This window comes from Musa acuminata, chromosome BXJ1-4, assembly GCF_036884655.1.
Source record: "Musa acuminata AAA Group cultivar baxijiao chromosome BXJ1-4, Cavendish_Baxijiao_AAA, whole genome shotgun sequence".
Classification (NCBI taxonomy): domain Eukaryota; kingdom Viridiplantae; phylum Streptophyta; class Magnoliopsida; order Zingiberales; family Musaceae; genus Musa; species Musa acuminata.
In genome coordinates this window covers 2,223,016-2,241,928 of record NC_088330.1, presented here as the reverse complement: position 1 = coordinate 2,241,928, position 18,913 = coordinate 2,223,016, and the positions used below count along the sequence as shown (strand labels likewise).

Below are 18,913 nucleotides of genomic sequence, written 5' to 3'. Positions count from 1 at the left end.
TCGAGAAGAAAAGGTGTCCATTTGGTTGAAACTAATCAATGGTCTTAACCAGACTTCTCAAGCAAATTAAAATGATTTGCTCCTTAAAGAATTGAAGTGCACACTCAAAAGGAGTTCACATCTCCTACTCTTCCACAACCCACCGTCAACGACATTGATCAGATTAAAGAACACAAGAGAACGACGAGAAAGCCTACACGAACACATGGCTCCGCTAGTGCATGTATCAGTCGTTGCTTTGCAATCAAACGACCGATTGTTAGCCGTCTTCGCAAATGAAAAGCTAGAGATGATGATGTGAAGCGAGTAAAGAAAACCCATCTCTCTGAGAGAAATATCGAGGAAAAAGGCAGACGAAGGTAAAGCACAGACCCCCAGGAACTGAGAAAGTTCGCTCGCTTGGAAGGAACGTGTGCACCAAACCTTCGATCAGGCGGTCCACTGCTGAATTCATTCAAGTATGCGCGATTACTCGATGTCATACATAAACACAGTGGGCTTTTAATTGACACATGCAATGATATATAACACAAAACACATGTTGTAGAGGAGAAACTCCCGACGCTGAAAGAGTCGATGTCATACGTAAACGTCGCTTATGTCGTCAACAGTCGTGGCTGGGAACAAAGGTAAAAGAACAACACTGTTTCCGCTTCTGCTTCGACGATGCTCTCGCCTCTCGTGCATAATGTCGTGTGTTAGGTCCGTCGCCTGGTTCTTTCAGCTCTTGCTTAGAGGCGTTCTTCCTCGAAAGAACCGACAGTGCAAGCGAGGCAACAACGATCGTCGTCCCTTCGAAACATGGGAGAACGTTTGGTCTCCATGCACGGTCATGTCGGGGAGTCAAAGCCAAGCTCTTCAGTGGCCCGAGTGGTGGTCTGTGCGGCCATTGGGCTCGTCGTGGGTGCATAACGACATGCTACGTTTTAGATGGTACACATGTGCTCTATAAAGGATTAAAACATTAAAAAATGCTTAATGCTTAATGCTTAATGCTTAATGCTTAAGGGGATAATATAAACATCAATGAAAATAAAAAATACATAATAAAATGCGCATCCGGGGAATCGAACCCCGGTCAGTACCGTGGGAGGGTACTATGATACCACTACACCAGATGCGCTTTTGTGGATTGTTAGCTAATTTTAATTTAATATATACTAAACAAACAGATTCCGGCTTTAAAACCATTGGTACCCGTTCTCGAACACCGTCTTGATCAAAACGAGTGAATCCAGCAATCGTCGATCACCACGAGTCAACAACTAGTCGACACTCGTCCCGGACCCACAGACATTGACCTGGACAGTTACGATATCCATCCTCACTTTCCCGGCAGACCAACAAGTAGGGCCGTCGACCTGTTGCGTCGCCCCCATGTGACAAAGCATGTGTCTACGTGCTGTATACATGCTCGTGTCGCTGTTCCCCACGTGCCCCGTCGCCGCTTCGGGCTGATCAACCCATTCCGATCCCACGTGACAACTCCAAGCCACGTCCGTTGAGCCCACCCGTCTACGTCCAACTGGGCAACCCCCACGGGGAGATCAACTGACTCTTGAAAGCGACGTGGCCAAACTTAGTGTCGGAATGTATTCGTGTGCGAAGTGATCGAGACAGGCCATATATAGTCTCACATTACTGAAAATTAAAAGACTCGATAACATACATATGTCGGACTCGACGATCCACGATTTATGAGCTTCGATTTTAAGGTGCGTGCATGGATGTGTCTTTTCATATTTTAAATTGCATTCCATAAGCTCTCTGCAATATAAAATCCTTTCGAAATTATTCAAGATATTCTGAATGATCATATCGAATGTGTATTATTTATGTTTCGCGGCAACCCTTTTTCTAAACGAAAAAAAAAGGTGAATAATTATCCGCTGAAAATGACAACTCAGTGACCACCACAAATCTCCCTGATGGTACCTCAGTAGCATGCAGAAGAAAAAGAGACTTGTGTTCTTCCGTTTTGTCTAACCGCTGAGTGCTTTGTTCTTTTCCAAGATTCCATATCTTTAACATATAGACTAGAAAGCATATACCATTATCTTCAGAAAACAAAAAAAAAAAAAGGGGTAAAATTATATGACAAGAAATTAGAATCACTGCACTACCAAATGGTAAGCCAAGTCGATCGATGGCCATGATCCCGTGGAGATCCAAGAAAATCTCACTTCTCCTGGTATGTTGGATGATGAACACGACGACCAAACTAGTATCTTCTGTCAGATTTCACGCAATAATAGAACCAAACGAATCAAGGATTCTTTTTTTGAGTGCGTATGATCCACACGGGTGCAAGCAAAAGCTGGTCCATGACAGCATCATCACACCCACCCAATGAAGGAAACTAAACACTTCTCTTGTCTTCTCTGCAACCTGCGCTCGATTCCCTGCCCTCCCCACCTCTACATAAGCCCCCCGCCCTCCGATCCCTCTTCCCCAACCTTGCCTCAGATCTCCAACCTCTTCTCGTCTGCGGTGCTCGCGGCTGCTGGTCATAATGTCGGGGGTGTGGGTGTTCAAGAACGGCGTGGTCCGCCTCGTCGAGAACGTCGGCGGCGAGCAGGGTGCCGTGGGCCGCCGCAAGGTCCTAGTCCACGTCCCCACCAGCGAGGTGATCACCTCCTACGACGTCCTCGAGGAGAAGCTGGCGGTGCTGGGGTGGGAGCGGTACCCCAGCACGCCGGATCTGATCCAGTTCCACAAGCGCTCCTCCGTGCACCTCATCTCGGTACCTACGGACTTCTCCAAGTTCCGGTCGGTGCACATGTACGACATCGTTGTCAAGAGCCGCAACATCTTCGAGGTCCGTGATGCATGATCGCTCACGTACCCGTCACCAGCTCGCTCCCATGCACATCTCGTCTCCTAGTTATGCGTAAGCTAACTTAGCAACCGATAGCAGTTGAAATAAGCTTGTGTATGATTACGTACAACTCCACTGTGAGATCGACCGCCTTGAAAACATCTATCATCTTAAATAAAGGGTTCGCTTGTGCTATCGTTTTGCAGTGAGCTACACGATGTCATTTCTTCAATCCATCTTCGAACTAATTATCCATCAGAATATCGAAGTAGATCATGAAATCTTAGCTCTAATCCAGAACAACTTATGATGTGTCAACAAGGATACCAGAGAGCACGAGGAAAACGACCCTTTTCCTTTTTGTTTCTTCCTACGACGAGAAAGCCGGACGACACATGTTGGTGCCTCGAAGTACCTTAAACATTCCGCAGAGGCATATATTCCTATATACTATTTTTTGAGTCTTCAATCTATTTCCTGTTGCATTTTGCTGAGCTAACATTTAGTATCTTTCCTGTTAAATGAATGTTACATTTGATCGCAAAGAAAGATTGATCGCTATGAAGTGTCAACGCAACATGTTCTAAATGTTTGATCGTGTTGCACATGCTTTCTCGAGAAATCTACTTCTCCGATGACACAAGTTGAAGTCGACCTCGATCGGAACATAACTAAAGCTCAAGCATCAAGCCACACGAGTGGCATCAACAACGATATCCTATCCATGCGTAAAGGGAAGCATGATGGATAGATAGATTTGGAGCCTGTTTTCCACTAGCGCTGAGGACCATCCTATCTATTTAGGTTGGTCGAATCATATGCTTGAAAGAATCTTGCTAGACGATGTTACCGTCCGTCCCACCACAATTGCTCTAAGACAAATCACATCACCTTGCAAAAAGATTATGGGATGACTTGGTTGTTTTGTCGACTTTTTTCTCTCAACCCTCATCTACGTCACATGGACATGTCGCTTTGACTCCAACCATAGTGTCCCGCAAAAGATGTCGGAATGCTTTAATCGGCATAAGTACTATTTTCCCAAGACTAAAAACTCTTTTCTTCTCCAAACCTCTCTCTCTCTCTCTCTCTCTCTCTCTAATAATATAAATTATTGTTAATTTTGATTAAAAATGATGGATTTGGATTTTTAGATGGATGGTAACGGTAGTAGCATAAATGGGGATCTTAATATTTAGAGAATTATTTATTTATTGATTATTGTTACGATAGATGGATCCACCCATGATGTTTATGAGTGGAACCGGCGGCTGTTGTCCCTTGGCGCTGTTACCTCCTCAGCTCGCGTCCACGTGAACAAAGCGCGCAAGAGCATGCTCGACACCTGTTTGAGGAAATGCCCACCTTACGACCCACGCGGCAGGACTGATCACCTGGGCCCGCCCCACGTGGTCTGGAAGCGCCACCTGGACGTCGCGGGCCCACCGCGGCGTGCCTCCTCACGCCCGTGGGCCCTCACACGCCCGCGCCTGATCGCGACTCGACGTTCCTCCGCTTAGCTATCCCGATCTGGTTAATTAATCCTTTTTTGTGCTACTTTACGAGCAAGGCCATGATTTATTCTTTTCGATAACGTGATGCTTGCTTTAATGACTTTGTGCTGTTTTCTACAAGTTACGTATTATTTATAAGACTAGTTCTTCTCAATAATTTGGTGGCTTAATAGAGTCACTATCGATAATACTTAGTTGGATTAAGTCAAATCCTGACTAAGCTAAACTTAGCACCGATGATGCTTGGCAGAAATCGATGAATGAGGGAGGCACTAGATTCCTTCTTCGCTCCAGCACCGGATTGATTGTATGTTGCTGCTGGATGCTCTCATGCGTTCGGTCGTCTTGCATTCTATTGTAAGTAAGGTAAGTCGATCCCGGATGGACTAAGGGCTTATTATTAACATCCTTAGCAACACGATCAAGCCTCACTGGTATATTTGAGTTTTTACAGAGACATCGAATTAGATATACTCATATGTATAAGAAGAAAAATAAACCTGCATACTGACTCGCAAGATACGGTCGTGTGTATGGATCTAATATTGTATGACGAAGGGATTGACCATCTCCACCTGACTTTGGACATCCGATAACCTCTTGACGGGTGAGACTGCTTCTGTACTCACCTAGTCAAGTGATAGAACTGTATATTTTTGGAGAAAATTGTTTCGTATTATTTTTCTCATTTGACATGATGAGTTCTCGTAAGTATCCTCGAAGAACCTCCCGCTTCACTAAGAATGGCAATGAGATATTTTATTATATATATTTGTCTTCTTAACGTACATGGTTGTAACTTTTAACTTAAGATTTATCGTAATTAGTTTGACTTCGATTCATCGTAATTAAAAATTAAAAGCAAAAATTTTCTAGGAAAAGATTACGAAGGGACGTATTTGGATGCTCTTCAAAGAAGCAGGCGTCCTTTTCCGACTTTGGAAACTGGAAAAAGGGCCGATCTGTTTTGTCAATGAAGCAAAGAAGAATAAGAAAGAAAGAAAAAGAAACTCAAAGTGGAATTGGCAGCTGCAATGCCGTATCATCTCAGGCAAAAAAGGATGATTCCCACAGGACTTGCAGCAGAGCCTTTTGATTATTCTGCGATCATACATGCACGCTTCTTCCTCAAAAGAACAATAGGCAAGAAGAAACAGTAGTATTACATGCCTCGTAGTGTAAGCTGTACTTTGATATACAGACATGCACGTATCTTTAAATATATGAATACTTTTTTCCCAAAGGTGGCTCATGTTCTGGAAAACCTGCTTGGTTTTAGCCTTTGAGTAGGAGGAAGGAAAACGAAGGTGCACACTCCTCCACCAACGTCACTTTATTAAAGCTTAAAAGGTGATGGTAATAATTAAAAAGGATGTTCAAAAGGTGATGTATGTAAAGCTGCCTGCCTTCTTTTATTGGACGGGAGAAGATTGTGTTGCTTGTATACGAAAGACAACATGTAACAATACTAAGGTCATTTGATGCCTTAATCTTCGCGTAACTCCGAAAAGTATTCACGCTCGAGATGGAGATTACGTACAAGTCATGCATGCATACTGTTCCCAAAATATCCCCGACCTCTTTAAAGCAAGCGCCTGCCTTGCCACCTTCGAAGGATACGTAGCGAAGCCAAATTTAGTAGTGCTTGCTCCTGAGTTTGACCCCTCTTCCCCAAATACCCCTTTTCCAGAAGACACTCCGCCATGCCCGCGAACCGAACCATGGCCGGCGCTCACGAGTCCGACTGCGAGGATTCGGTTCCCATGTCTCTCTCCTTCCGAGACATCGCCACCGCCACCGCCGGCCGGGATCCCTCGGCCCTCCACCGGGCGCTCTCCTCCCCTCCGGACTCCTTCCAGTTCTTCTGTGCCGCCAGCGAGATGTGCTCTGCCGAGGACGTATTCCTCGGGTGGAGGCTCCTCCCTCTCAATCCCCGTTCGCCGTTGCCCGGAACCCTGCCTTTAGATCACCGGCGGTCTGGGTCCCTCGATCGGCGCCACTACTGGCCCGGAGGACTCGCGGACAAGCACCGGAAGCTGAGAAGGGCTGCGTCGGACCCGCCTACGGAGGCCATGAAGCCGCAGCCCAGGTGGTATCTGTTCGTGCTCGGGCCGATGAGGGTCCCGTCCTCAATGCAGATGGAGGACATCAGGACCCGGCAGAGGCGGCGGAGAACGCCGTCGCCAGAGGATACTGTCGGGCGCCTGAGTAACGGGAGAAGAGGCCCGTGGAGGCTTCTCCGGTCGCTGAGCTGTAACGGGGCGGAGAGCGCGGCCGTGTTGCCATCGCCGGTCAGGTTCACCTCGCACTTGCGTGCCTGAGACGAGCTCTTAGATCCCATTACCTACGTTGTGCCGCGAGCAACGAGTTATACGAAGCTCTCTGCTTGATGAAGCCTATAAAGCAAATCATATCTCTTGGTAATCGATGATTAGGTTTAAGATAGCAAACGGAAGAGTACTCCTGGAAATCATGTCCTCGCTGTGGTGGGATCTCATGTTCGGGCTGTAGAGGCTAACTGTTCACATCAAGCCTTCATCTTCTTGTGCCTAAATTTTGGTCTTCGTCACGGCAGAGATCAACAATCGTCTTCTCGTACATGGAGATTACGAAGGCGAAGTTTTGGGTCTCAGTTGTGCTTGTCTCATTCTTAATCCACTTCTTAGGTGACCAAGTAAACCAGACTTTGATAAGGACAGAGACCAAAAAGAATCTTAAAAGGCTGTGCTGAAAAGACACTTCCAATGGGAAGAAGACTATTCGCCGTTATCTATATAGTAAGTATTGCAGTAAGGTTTTCCTTCACCACAAATAATACCTCACAACTTTCTTCTATATTTTGCTGACTTTGATCTCAGATATGCTGCATTCAGTGTTAGGAGATGGCACCAACCAGTGCTTGAAGCAATCATACCATGTTCAATACTAATGGATTTATTCCCTATATTAATAATCATAAATCCACCAAATCTTGTAGGCAAGCCTTCAACATGTGACCAACCTAAGGTGTCATATGCAGTCATTTCAGATGTTAAAGAAACAGAGGCAGAGAAAACACTTTAAAAGAGAACCAGTTTTGCACTTTAGGTGTCAAATTTTGTGCCATTTCATCTAAAGATCCTTTGCCTTGTTATTGTTTTAATTTTTTGAGTAATATTAATCCATCTAAAAGGTTAAGTATGATCTCATTATACTTTTATATCCTTGGATGAAAAAAAAACTCTTTCTCTCTTTTTTTTTTTCTCCCCAAATTGCATTTTTGCACGACATTTGTACTATTTATTGGAGCCATACACTTGTTATTGGATTCGATACTGCTTCGGTCCGAATCCGATCCGTTAACATCCTGAAGGTGGGGGTGAGTCCAATGCACTGGACATGATCGATCCGTTGTGGTTCCCTACATAAACCCGGTTCGATGTCGTCCATCGAACTCGCCCATCGCCCGGTTCGATGTCCAATTGATGCTATCAAATAGACCCCAGCATCGAAGCTTTTCGAGAAAGACTCGCCCGTCGAACTCGCCTTCCCGCCCTCTCTTGATCCCATGGCCGATCCCGGGTTCCGGTGAAGCAAGAGCAATCGCGGAGGTGCAAGATGGAGATCTTCTGTCGCCGCGGAGCCAATCCGCTTCCAGGTTGGCCGATCGATCGATACCTGAACTATCCTATCACCTTATCCCCTTCTTGCTGGTTCTCTGGACCGGCGATTCTGCTCTGATGGTGTAGATCAAGATCGCGGACTGGGACACGGAGAAAGACATCTTCCCAACCGAGTCTTCTTGATTCGCGTTCTTTCGTTTCAAGGCTAGGATGTCTTGCATCGTTGGTGGGTTACGATCGGAATCTCTTAAAGATTCCAGTGCCTTGTTCGTTTCTTGCTCTTTGTGTTGCTAGTTCTTGACCTGGGTTCTTTTGTTTCTTGGGGTTGGGCATCTTGCGTCTCTGGTGGTTTACGATCAGAATCTGCCAAAGGTGCTGTGTCTTCTACGCTTGCTTTCTATGTTGCTGGTTTTCGATCTGCTTTCTTCTGTTTCTTGAGTTTTCAAAGATTGCTATGCCTTCAGAAATCGTTCGCAAAGTGCAACCTCGCGCAGGTCCTAGAATATGCAAAAGGAGAAGGCCGATTAGTCTTGAAGGCGAGCAATGGACAAGTCATGATGTCAAAATCACAGTGTTCAAGAAATTTCACAAGCACTTGAAAGACAAGCTGAACACTTGGTGGCCAATAAGAGTCTCAAGCTCAACGAGTATCAACTTGTGCACAAGAAAGAGACGGCAATGGTGGTTTATTATATATGATTGTGAAGGTACTCTTTTCTAAAAATATGATTTGTGCTAAGGATAGATATGATCATGCGGAGTTATTATTAAACTAAGTAGAAGCTCTCTACAAATAAAGCTCGATGATAAGATTTTCTAACTGAATTTGATACGATGATGATATAGTACGAGCTCGAGCAAGCAAACATCGTTGTTGATATTTTCAATAAAAAATAGTTGAACCGGTGAATTTTGTATAAACGAAAGATAGAATGTTAGTTGTAATCTAACATTCTATCTTAGATGGATTGTATAACGATTCATAATCAATAATCTCGATGCAGTACTTATTTACACTAAAGAAAATAAAATTTATATTTCATGAGTTGATAATGTGAGACGAGCTCTTAAAAGAGTTACGACACTCTTTAGGTGGGACATTTGGGTGCTTATTAAACTTTAGCTCTTATAGAAAGGGATTTTTATTAGTGGAAGATGAGGATTAATGAAGATGAGGAATAGGGATTTTTATTGCTGTTAAAAGAGTGACGATTGAGTGCTTAGGACAAATATTTATGATGAAATACTACTAAAAAATCCAGGGTCAATTAGTAGCTCACCGAATGTAGTTTGAGGTAGGAATACAATCCATTGTCTCGAGGTATGCCCCACAGTATCGTCAAAGATGCTATGACCACACATCAAAGCATCCGCGTGTCCTATTATAGTAGAGTACCATCCATCTAAGCAGGAAAGATGGGTTTATGCTTTTTGGAATTGGCACCAACCACCATGGAATGAATGCCACTAGGGTCGATAACTGAAAACTTGGTAAAATAAAATTTTCTGAACGAAGGTGGGACTCAATCGAGGTGGTAGTCTCCCTCCCTCAACAGGTGAAACTCCCGATGTATGTCTTTCATGCAAAACCCTGAACGCTGGATGCGGATACCAAACTTGTGGGAGGCTTTGACAACAACAGGCTCTGAATACTCTCGGTACTTAGAACATCCTTTCCTCCTGTCTAAAAAAGAACACCTTTGAAGCAACCCATAAAAATGCCAAGAGATAAATTTCCCAAGACTTTCATGTCCATGAACTTTGATTAAATCTACAAAAGAAACGACGTGGACTTTACTGCTACTGGTCTGTAACATGTAAAAGCGGGAACAAATTCTTGAGAGTAAAAACTCCTACTGGCCTGGAACTACAGCTGTAAATGGTCTCATATACACTACTGTTTCGAACAACTACTACAATTTCATACTTCTTCTCCAGCAGGAGATCGATGACTCGGCCAATGGATGTAGATGTAGTTACACAAGGTGGCGGTCCCCTCATCACCGAAGAAACTGGTGCATCTATCTGCAACCAAAGGAACATCAACCAACCATCACAAGTCTTCAACGCCTGCAACACTCATCAGTGATAACACACACCTTGTTGCAATCATTGCGATAAACAATTCCGACGCAGCTGCCCCAATCATCCACGACTGGAATGGCAGAATCCTTAAAGAAACGCATGACAACTTTATTCAATGTCATGCTACAAGGTAATGGGTTGGCATCATCAAAAGCTGTCATATACTTCTCGACTGGATCATCCACCAAAACCTGAATTGACAGGAGAGAATGTCAAAGATCGAGGCAACTTGAAAAGAATCCTGAGAATGAGCTTTGTACCTGAGGAAGGATGTAAGGCCTAAGCATGGAACAGGTGAATCCTGATAGAGCCTCTACTTTGATTGCAGTCTGCAGCCAACTCTTACTAGTTAAAACACGTTTTTCATATCTACCATGAAGTTGTTCTAATTGAACCTGAATAATTTAGATGTAAATTTCATCGAGACCAAAATCGAATTCTGATATATTAACTGAACTCAAATCAACCCAGTTGCTCATACCACAAAATCTGAAATAGAAAAGATTATTGTAAATACCATGCCTCCCCTACTTGTCCAAGAAAATCCTTGCCGTCTGGTAATTATTTTGGACAAAACAACCTTAGCAAAATCAACCTGTAAAATAATTGACAATTTAAACATAAAAGGAGAAAAACAGATAGATTTCATGATGATACAAGTCATATAGAATCTACCATGCATACATCATGCTAGTCTGGAGTTGATAGTAGAGAAGGCATAAAAAATAACACATTTTCACCTGCGTCTAGATTACCTTGGAAGCTGATAAAGAACCATGTATTTTTTTTAAGGAACCAGGAAAATTCTAACAGCTGAACATATGAGTTGTAGTTTTAAAACGACAAGGCAAAGAAATCTGCAACACAACACGTTTTAACATGTACCACTAAAAGAAAAATAAATCTCTTTTGTACATGAACTTTAAAAAATGTACATCTACCAATGCTCACATAGTGTAAGAACTCATTCATGTAAAAGATGCAATTCATATTCATTTTCGAATCCATGTAGTTATTAATCATCAGCAACTGGCCAAGGAACTAATGGACAACATCATGCCCATGTACTTACTATAGCAGTGGCATATACTGCCTATGCATAGGCAGTATATGCCTATGCTTATTCTGCATATGACAAGTATGTAATCTGCCTATGCCTAAGCATGGGCAGATTAAACACCAGGGTGTATGTTATAGCATATTCTGCATACGGCAAGTGCCATAATGCTTTGTGCCCTATGCCAGGTACACTATATGCTTCTACTCTTTAGCAATTAAACCATGAAAGCTAAGCAGGACAAGAAGTTCTGTTCCTATGGCTTATTGTTTCGTACTATGAGATTACACATTTGGTAAAGATCTTTGCTTTCAAAACAATACACCACAAGTAGAAAGGAGTACCGAGAAAGCGACATGCCTCAGAAACTGTCACCGAATTTTACTCAAGTTGCTAAAGAACAATTGGGTTGTACATTCGAAAAGGACAATGCTGATTACTCTTTTACTTGCTCTCTCTACTGTGTTAAAAATGACATCATTGACCAAATTGACAAGAAATGATCAAGCTGTTCATTAGATCATAATCAAGTTAGTTTCCTTAAGCTGCATTGTGAATAAATGCATAATATTGAATAAAAATCTACAAACTTCAAAAATATTCTATGTTTACAAAGAGTTCCATGGTATGACAGTTGCTCATAAGACTCGAAACATTTTTTAAAAAATAATGAAATACAGATATTGATACTATTTTTGTGAGGAAATACTAGTACCTGGTTGTCATTTATTGCTGCCTCCATCAGAAGCTCATCAGCTTCCCCTTGAACTAAAGGAGAAATTGATCCAACAGAATCAGACCACATTCTTATATTTAGCCTTTTGACCATATCAAGGTCTCCCCTCATAGCGAAAGCCCGCATCATGGAAAGATAGAGATGAGGCTTTGGCCTAATATTACTATCCTTGCCAGACTGCTTTATTATCTCTCCAAATATGCAAAGAGCACCTAGGACAAAATCAAAGCAAAAAAGCATTAGAACAGACAAAACATCATACTGATCAAAGACTGGAAGGTACAAAATCAAATATTCTATTAACAAAAAAAAAGCTATAAATTTGTTTAAGTGGCATCTCAGACACAAATTAACATGCTATGTGCTGATACCTCTTTAGTGTTGCAACTTGCAACCCATGCTGACCAGCACAGCAATCCTTAAGGTGACTTGTATATGGAGATAATAAAAAAATACATAGTAGTAATGTAAATATGCTTTTCTAGCGTAAACAGATTTTCAATGTGCAAGCAAATAATATATGGCTTTACATATCAGAGCCCTTTGAGATAATAAGCTTGCTCTTACTAACCTTTGTAAAGGTCATTATTTGGCCAAATAGTAACTAAAATGATCAACATTGCATTAATCAGAACAAATTATTTAACCAACGTTGTGCTCGAACCTCACTCAAGCAAGAAATTAATATTTCAAAATATCAATAGATAATCAAATAACTATCATTAATAAGCTCAAGATCCAACCCCAAAAAGCCTGTGAGTATAGGAACGTTTTAATCTTCACATCTTCTTTGTGATGCAACCTTCGTTTTGCTTCCTTGTCCTTCGATCAAGGTTCTGCTTCTTAATTGCATGAAATATGTATAATCAATTTGTTTCCTACTTTAGAACGTTGAAATAAGTGGATTATTATTACAAGAAAAGTGGCTATGACCTTTATTATCATTCTCTTCTCCTATTCCTTATTCTTTCTTCTTTTGACCATATCTTTTCTCTACCATCCCTATAAGTCTCTCCTAATCTCTTATATAGTCCTCTTTCCCCCATCCTCCCCCCTATCGCCCTTTTAAGCTTCTCCCACATCTCAAGCATTCCTTAAATCTCAACCTATTACCTATGTATAGGAGATACTGCAAAGTTTGACAAAATGGATGCAATACAAGAATCACTTCAATCTTGAATTACGAGATAACTCCACCCGTTGTGCCAGTAGTCATTTTAATGATAAAATATGCATACACAATGATTCAATAAAGCTCCATGACAAAAAAAGAAACATAACCATCGTAGAAGAGATTGCCTAACAGTTGAGAAAGCAAAGTTACCCTTGATTGATCCACATGCCAGCAGTGCATCAACCATTGCTGTATATGCAGTTCTATCAATAAAAAGATCAGAAGTTTTCATCTCTTCCACCGTCTTGATAACTGAATGCAAGTCTTTGTTGTTTCCAAAGCCCTATTGACCATTTAACATATGAGGCAGCCAGGTAATGACAAATTTCCCATTGCTATTCGTAATACGCATGCAGTACCACAACTTCCAAATAAAGCAGAAGAGCAGAGACTGATGAAGTTAAATTGGTGCAAGTGGGTTGCATCAATAAGAAAACAATACATCTAGCTGTTAACTGGCATAACCAACAAACTTGGTGCCTAGTTGCAACCACATATAAGCCCACTGAATACAATGTCAAATTTTTTTGTCAACGGTTTCAATTGTTACCTTACCCTTGACTGCTTCTCCAAATTTACTACCAGGAATTATCCTTTTATTTTCTTGATTGTATTATTCCTTTTTCAGAATGGTTGCATAATTCAAACTAACTAAAGTTACAACCTTCATTCTTTTAAGCAGATACCCTAGGAAACATAACAGAAAATGGAAGGCAACCTTATGAACATAGCTTAGAAATATTCCAGCATAAATACTTTTGTACCAGAAGTAATTATGATTCATTGAGAAGCCATAAAAATCATATCATTGGTATGAACATGTCTTTATGTATTCACGATTGGCTAATTACATAGGTTTCCCTAAGTTTCCATCAACATAACCACCACAAGTTGTGGCAGGGTAATTGCCACTAGGATGTCTGAAGAGCTATGGTGGCTTTTTTAAGAGCCCCACTTGGACAAGCTTACTTTGCATTCAGGGCTCTGATTACGGTTGCCATGGTGACAAAAAAAGGTAGCGTTCTTCCAACAGCTTCCACCCCAAGAAAAGAAGAAAAAAAATTGTATCTTATACCAGCTTCTTCAACACATCGGGGAAGAGCACAACCATAAAAGCTCTACTTCGAGGAAAGTAGGTCTTTTTGGCAATGGTAAAGGTGCCAATAACTATTTTCACAACAGGTGATTGCCAATGTTTCCATATCTAATTAATTAAGAGATAGTGTTTATTTAGTCATTTGACAAGCATCAGTAATCCGAATAAGCAAATACAATTTAATGTTGGAGATACTTGTACCTTAAGTAAAATAGTGTAAGTGACAGCATCCGGTATGAGTTCGCAACAACTAGACTTTTCATTTTCTTCCTGTAAGACATGATAAATTATTTATTAAATCTGTATTATATTTTTGTCCACAATAAAAAAAATTGTTATGCTCTAAACTGGCCTTCCAAATACTTGCTCAAAACCTTCATTTCTGCAAGCAACTGAACTGCAGCATCTATTCTTCCAGATTTGACACATGCAAAAATTAATGTATTGTAGGTCAATTTATCAGGCTTCAAACCTTGACGCAATATTTCATCCCGAACAGCTAAAGCGCCAAGAGGGAAATCACTGTTTGTATATCCCTAAAAGAAGGTCCAAAAGAATTTACAGTCAATCAACAAGATCATCAATACAAAAATTCATGAGTCAGGACATAATATAAGATGACAGGAAGAGAAAAGAACACATTGATGCATTGCTCTAACTTCAGAGTTACAAATACTTGCAAAACACCAACAGTTTTGGAACAAGTCAACAAATTACCTTGATCAGTAAATTGTACAGTAAGAGGGATTGACCCTCTTTATGAAGCACAAAACGGTAACGCGCAATAAGACCATTGGCACGCCATAAATCTCCTGCATTTTCAAGCCAGGTGCAAGTTAAAAGAGTTTGACCATTCAAACTAGAAACACATTTTTGCGATAATCATTCAAACCCAGGTGCAAGTTCTTGGTGGATCTGGCACATAAAAGAACTTATTCTTGTGATGACCATGATGGCAGAATGTTTATTGTGCTAAAAAATAAGCTAAACTTACAAACTTGAAGTCAACTTATTGAATGCATGCATGCCCTAAATAGGTTTTGGGTGATCAACAAAACTCATTATGCTTTTCCCCTTCTAGTCCAACTTCTACATCCCAAATCTCATGTTCCGTCAATCATGTATTTTTCTTTCACTTTCCGTAAGAATTCTGCTAGTATACATTTAAATATTGCTCTATGTGTGTTATCTGTTTATTTTATCCTCCTTTTTGTGGCTTCAACATAATAATTGTGTTAGAGACTCGGTGTTTTTGACAAAAAGACAGACTGTGCATGAAAGAAGATTCTCTCAGTATCAATGAGGACAATGCAGCACAGAAGTACACAGAAATATATCAAACTAAAACCAAAATCTTCTGTAATTTGATTGTTGGATTGACTTGTATACCAAGATTCTTAATGGAAGCAAGGTGCAGCTACCACCTACTGCTCCAAAAATATCAGACAACTTGTAGCAGACAATCATAAAAACGTTTAACATTGTTGTCATTCTTCTCTAATGCAATGAATTTGGCAAATAGTTTAACTGGGGATGCAAGATATGTAATACAAGAAAAGAGAATCAACCACATAGAAACATAATATAGTTGATCAGGGCAAAATTTAAAATCTTTTTAGTCTGGAAAAAGCGAAATCACTTCATCCGTTGGTAATAAAGAAGAGAACTGAAAGGATTAACAAGATCATAGGGCAAACCTGACTGGAGAAGAGAATTCAACAGCCCATAGATGACATGAGCTGACAATTGCAATCCCCCAAAAGCAGAACCTTTGTCTATAGACTCAAGCATTTGGAATGCTTCATCAACTCTTCGAGCCTCACCTAAACCCTTAGCAAGATTTAACAAATATTCAATGCCATGAAGGTGAAATCAATATTCATATGCTAAAATTGACATGAGTTGTGTTTTAGGGGTCCAAAACATTGAAACCTAGCATGCAAAAGAAATTCTACAGCACAAATCATTTGAATATGGGATATTTTGTTCTCATTCTTGGATATGGAAGTTATGTCCTTTTTCCTCCATATACAAAACTCAAATAAAACTGTGTTATCTCTTGTCCTTTCACCTTTTTTCATATGCTCATTTCTGTCAGTTTCATTGGTAACTCATGCCTGAAATTCTTGCTTTTTTATATTTAAAACTGCTTCTGTGTTTGATATTCTTGTTATAAAATTATTTTCAATTTCATTACACAATTTCCAATGTCATAAATTCTGTAATAACTCTATGATGGCTGCATATGCCAGTGTGAGGCCAGCAAATTCCAAGGCATGATAGTTAAATAGTCCTTCCCTCAATTCTTTACTGATCTAACTTGTGGACTTAGCAAGTATCAATACTGTCCTGGACAAGCCCTTTAGTATTCACTTAATCCATGAGGAAAAATTCTTCCAATTTCACGTGATCAGCGATGTCTAACCTCAAAGCAACTATATATACAGGTTGAAAACATTTGAAAGATATTGTCACTGGTAGGATCTAGAGAAGATCTTATGTCAAGTAACCACCAATTTTGTACGACTAAAATGATATTTAAATCATCACATCAGAGGAATGAAAGGCAATTTGATAGTCATGAGGTGGCATCAGATAGTTTTGAAAAGTGTTTTTTCAGATGATAAAAGTAAAAGTGCTACTTAAACATGAAATGCTAAAGTCGAAGATCAATATATGAAAGAAAAAAGGAAAAAAAAAAGATCAAAATTTTGTTAACACCATGCGCTAATGATAACAATGAAAAACCATATCTTTTAAATAATGACTTTATGACAGAAAAAAATTTGGCATAGTATACGAATCAGACACCAAGAAACATCAATCCAACTCACAACAAAATACTAATACGAGTGCTAATTAATTTGCTCAGCGACACCCAATATGAACTACTCATACAGGACATAAACCCAAATTCCCCACTGAAATCCATATGACATATTTCACCCACCCCTCCAATTATTGCCTATGATGGAGAAGCAAGAACGATGGTTACCTTCAACAAGATCCCAAAGGAGACGTTATCCACGCCACAGCCATCTGGTCCAGACATCTCCTCAAACACCTGACGTGCGGAACCCACGTCCTGGCAGTGGATGCAGGCCTCCATCACAGCGTTCATGACGATCGTGTTCAGCCGGCCGTACCGCCTCTTGGCGATCTCCACCTCCTCGAAGATCTGCTCCCAAACAACATCTCAAACGTAAGAAAACCGATCAGAATTCGAGAAACCAATATAACGGGTCAAAACCGAAACACACAATCTAATTTTCCATCAAGAAATCAAGAAACTGAGGACGGATAAGAACCGGCGAAACCAATCCAAAACCACATTTAGGGATCTAAGAAAAGAAAACGGAGTAAAAACGGAGAAACTGATCTGAGATCAAATTAATAAATCAGAAAATAATGAATGAATCTGGAACAACATCAAAAAATCAAGAAACAGAGAACGGACGAGCAACTGAACGAAACAGTCACATCAACAAATCAAGAAAAAAGAGAACGGACCATCAAAAGAGAAATAAGAGAGGAAACGGACCTGATCGAGCTGCCGCCGGCGCGAGAGCTTGACTATGCGAGAGGTGAGCCATCGGAGATCGGGGCTAGGGAGGGGTTTCGTTGGCACCGACGGGGGCTTCGGGAGGCGGCGAGAGGGAGAATAGGCGGAGGAGGAGGAGGAGGAGAGCGAGGCGCGGGGAGGAAGGAGGGTTCGAGATGGGGGATTCGAGGGCCAAGGAGCGACCTCAAGGAAGGGAGGAGGAGGAGCGCGAAAGGGAAGGCCGATGCTGTGCATCGCTGCGGAGCAAAGGCGTTATTGCTTCTTGTTGGATGAAGTAGGGATAAAGCGAAGGGATAAGCCGGAGGGCTGATGCGGTCCCATCACAATTGGATTGTGTGATCAACAACCACTGGTTCGATCGCTAAACTCGGCCATCTCCCACCCGGTTCCTCCGAAACCATGGCCGTTCTCCACCACGTACTCCAGAGGTACACCCCCTTCCCTGTCGCCCTGTGGAGCCAAAGCGCCGCCAACGGCAGCTCGTCCTCGTACCCGCTCCACAATTGGTGGCATCTCTGCGCCTGTCGGACACACTTCCGTCGCTAGCTACTTCAGCAAACTCAAACAACTGTACGTACTTCATAATTCGGACCCTAACCAATCCTCATATTTCATAAAGTTTAGTTTAATGATCCTTTACTATTGATAATTTCTTATAAAAATAATAAAATATTGTTATATTATTTATAAAAATAATAAAAATAATTTATTTGTTGATGTTGTTCTAACCGCTCATCGCCCGAGGAAAAAGACGAAGGAAAAAAATGATGAGAGGAAAGAAGAAGAGAATGAGGAGGAGAAGAAGGTAGAGGAATAAAAAAAAATTATATTAATTTATATAAAAAAAATTTAAAAATATTTAAAAGTTTAAAATGAGATTATAAATAATAAAAAAAAGATTATAAATAGTATTATCCTATTATATAATCTTTAATATACCTCATAAACTTAGCTTTTGAACGTAAAATATGGATCTTCTGTTTATTAGTAAAATTAAAAATATATCAAGATGATAGTCTGATTCGGGCATCAATTAGGGAATCTACTTTCAGATTAATTAATTACGAGTTCTAAATCTTAGCTAGGAAGAACTAATGATTTAATTGAATCAGGTATTAATTAGAGATTTGGATTTTAGATTAACCTTACTGATTTTGGTCATTGCAAATATGCTGCGGGCAATAAGTTGAATAAGAATAACACTAACAGATTACCCACAAATACGTGAAAAACCACATCTAACATATATATATATATATATAAATATAT

General features: G+C 40.8%; 3 protein-coding genes and 1 non-coding gene across 7 annotated transcripts; 2 read left to right on the top strand and 2 right to left on the bottom strand.

Annotated features, from left to right (window-relative positions):
* Positions 1–1,052: 1,052 nt before the first annotated feature.
* Positions 1,053–1,123, bottom strand: TRNAG-CCC (transfer RNA glycine (anticodon CCC)). Its single transcript has one exon. It is a non-coding gene; the product is annotated as a tRNA-Gly (tRNA).
* Positions 1,124–2,469: 1,346 nt separating this feature from the next.
* Positions 2,470–3,007, top strand: LOC135672278 (flowering-promoting factor 1-like protein 3). The gene has a single exon (XM_065180739.1). It carries the CDS (start codon positions 2,513–2,515, stop codon positions 2,831–2,833), a length of 321 nt encoding a protein of 106 aa, XP_065036811.1. The 5' UTR covers positions 2,470–2,512; the 3' UTR covers positions 2,834–3,007.
* Positions 3,008–6,053: 3,046 nt separating this feature from the next.
* On the top strand, positions 6,054–6,653 carry LOC135671986 (uncharacterized). Its single transcript, XM_065180444.1, has one exon. It carries the CDS (start codon positions 6,054–6,056, stop codon positions 6,651–6,653), a length of 600 nt encoding a protein of 199 aa, XP_065036516.1.
* A 2,994-nt stretch (positions 6,654–9,647) lies between these two features.
* Positions 9,648–18,173, bottom strand: LOC135641069 (pentatricopeptide repeat-containing protein At5g10690-like). 4 transcript variants are annotated; one of them, XM_065156093.1, is made up of 12 exons: positions 17,624–18,173; positions 17,078–17,260; positions 15,780–15,912; positions 14,800–14,894; positions 14,457–14,618; positions 14,284–14,352; positions 13,137–13,269; positions 11,792–12,024; positions 10,501–10,614; positions 10,280–10,414; positions 10,034–10,210; positions 9,648–9,959 (listed from the first exon to the last, which is right to left on the bottom strand). In XM_065156093.1, the coding sequence occupies exons 1-12, from the start codon at positions 17,876–17,878 to the stop codon at positions 9,735–9,737; spliced, it is 1,914 nt and encodes a 637-aa protein (XP_065012165.1). In that variant the 5' UTR covers positions 17,879–18,173; the 3' UTR covers positions 9,648–9,734. The 4 variants fall into 4 exon arrangements, with proteins under 4 accessions (XP_065012165.1, XP_065012170.1, XP_065012175.1 ...); XM_065156098.1 differs by having other exon boundaries at positions 10,280–10,348; positions 17,624–18,172; XM_065156103.1 differs by having other exon boundaries at positions 10,280–10,348; positions 10,537–10,614; positions 17,624–18,171.
* Positions 18,174–18,913: the final 740 nt, after the last annotated feature.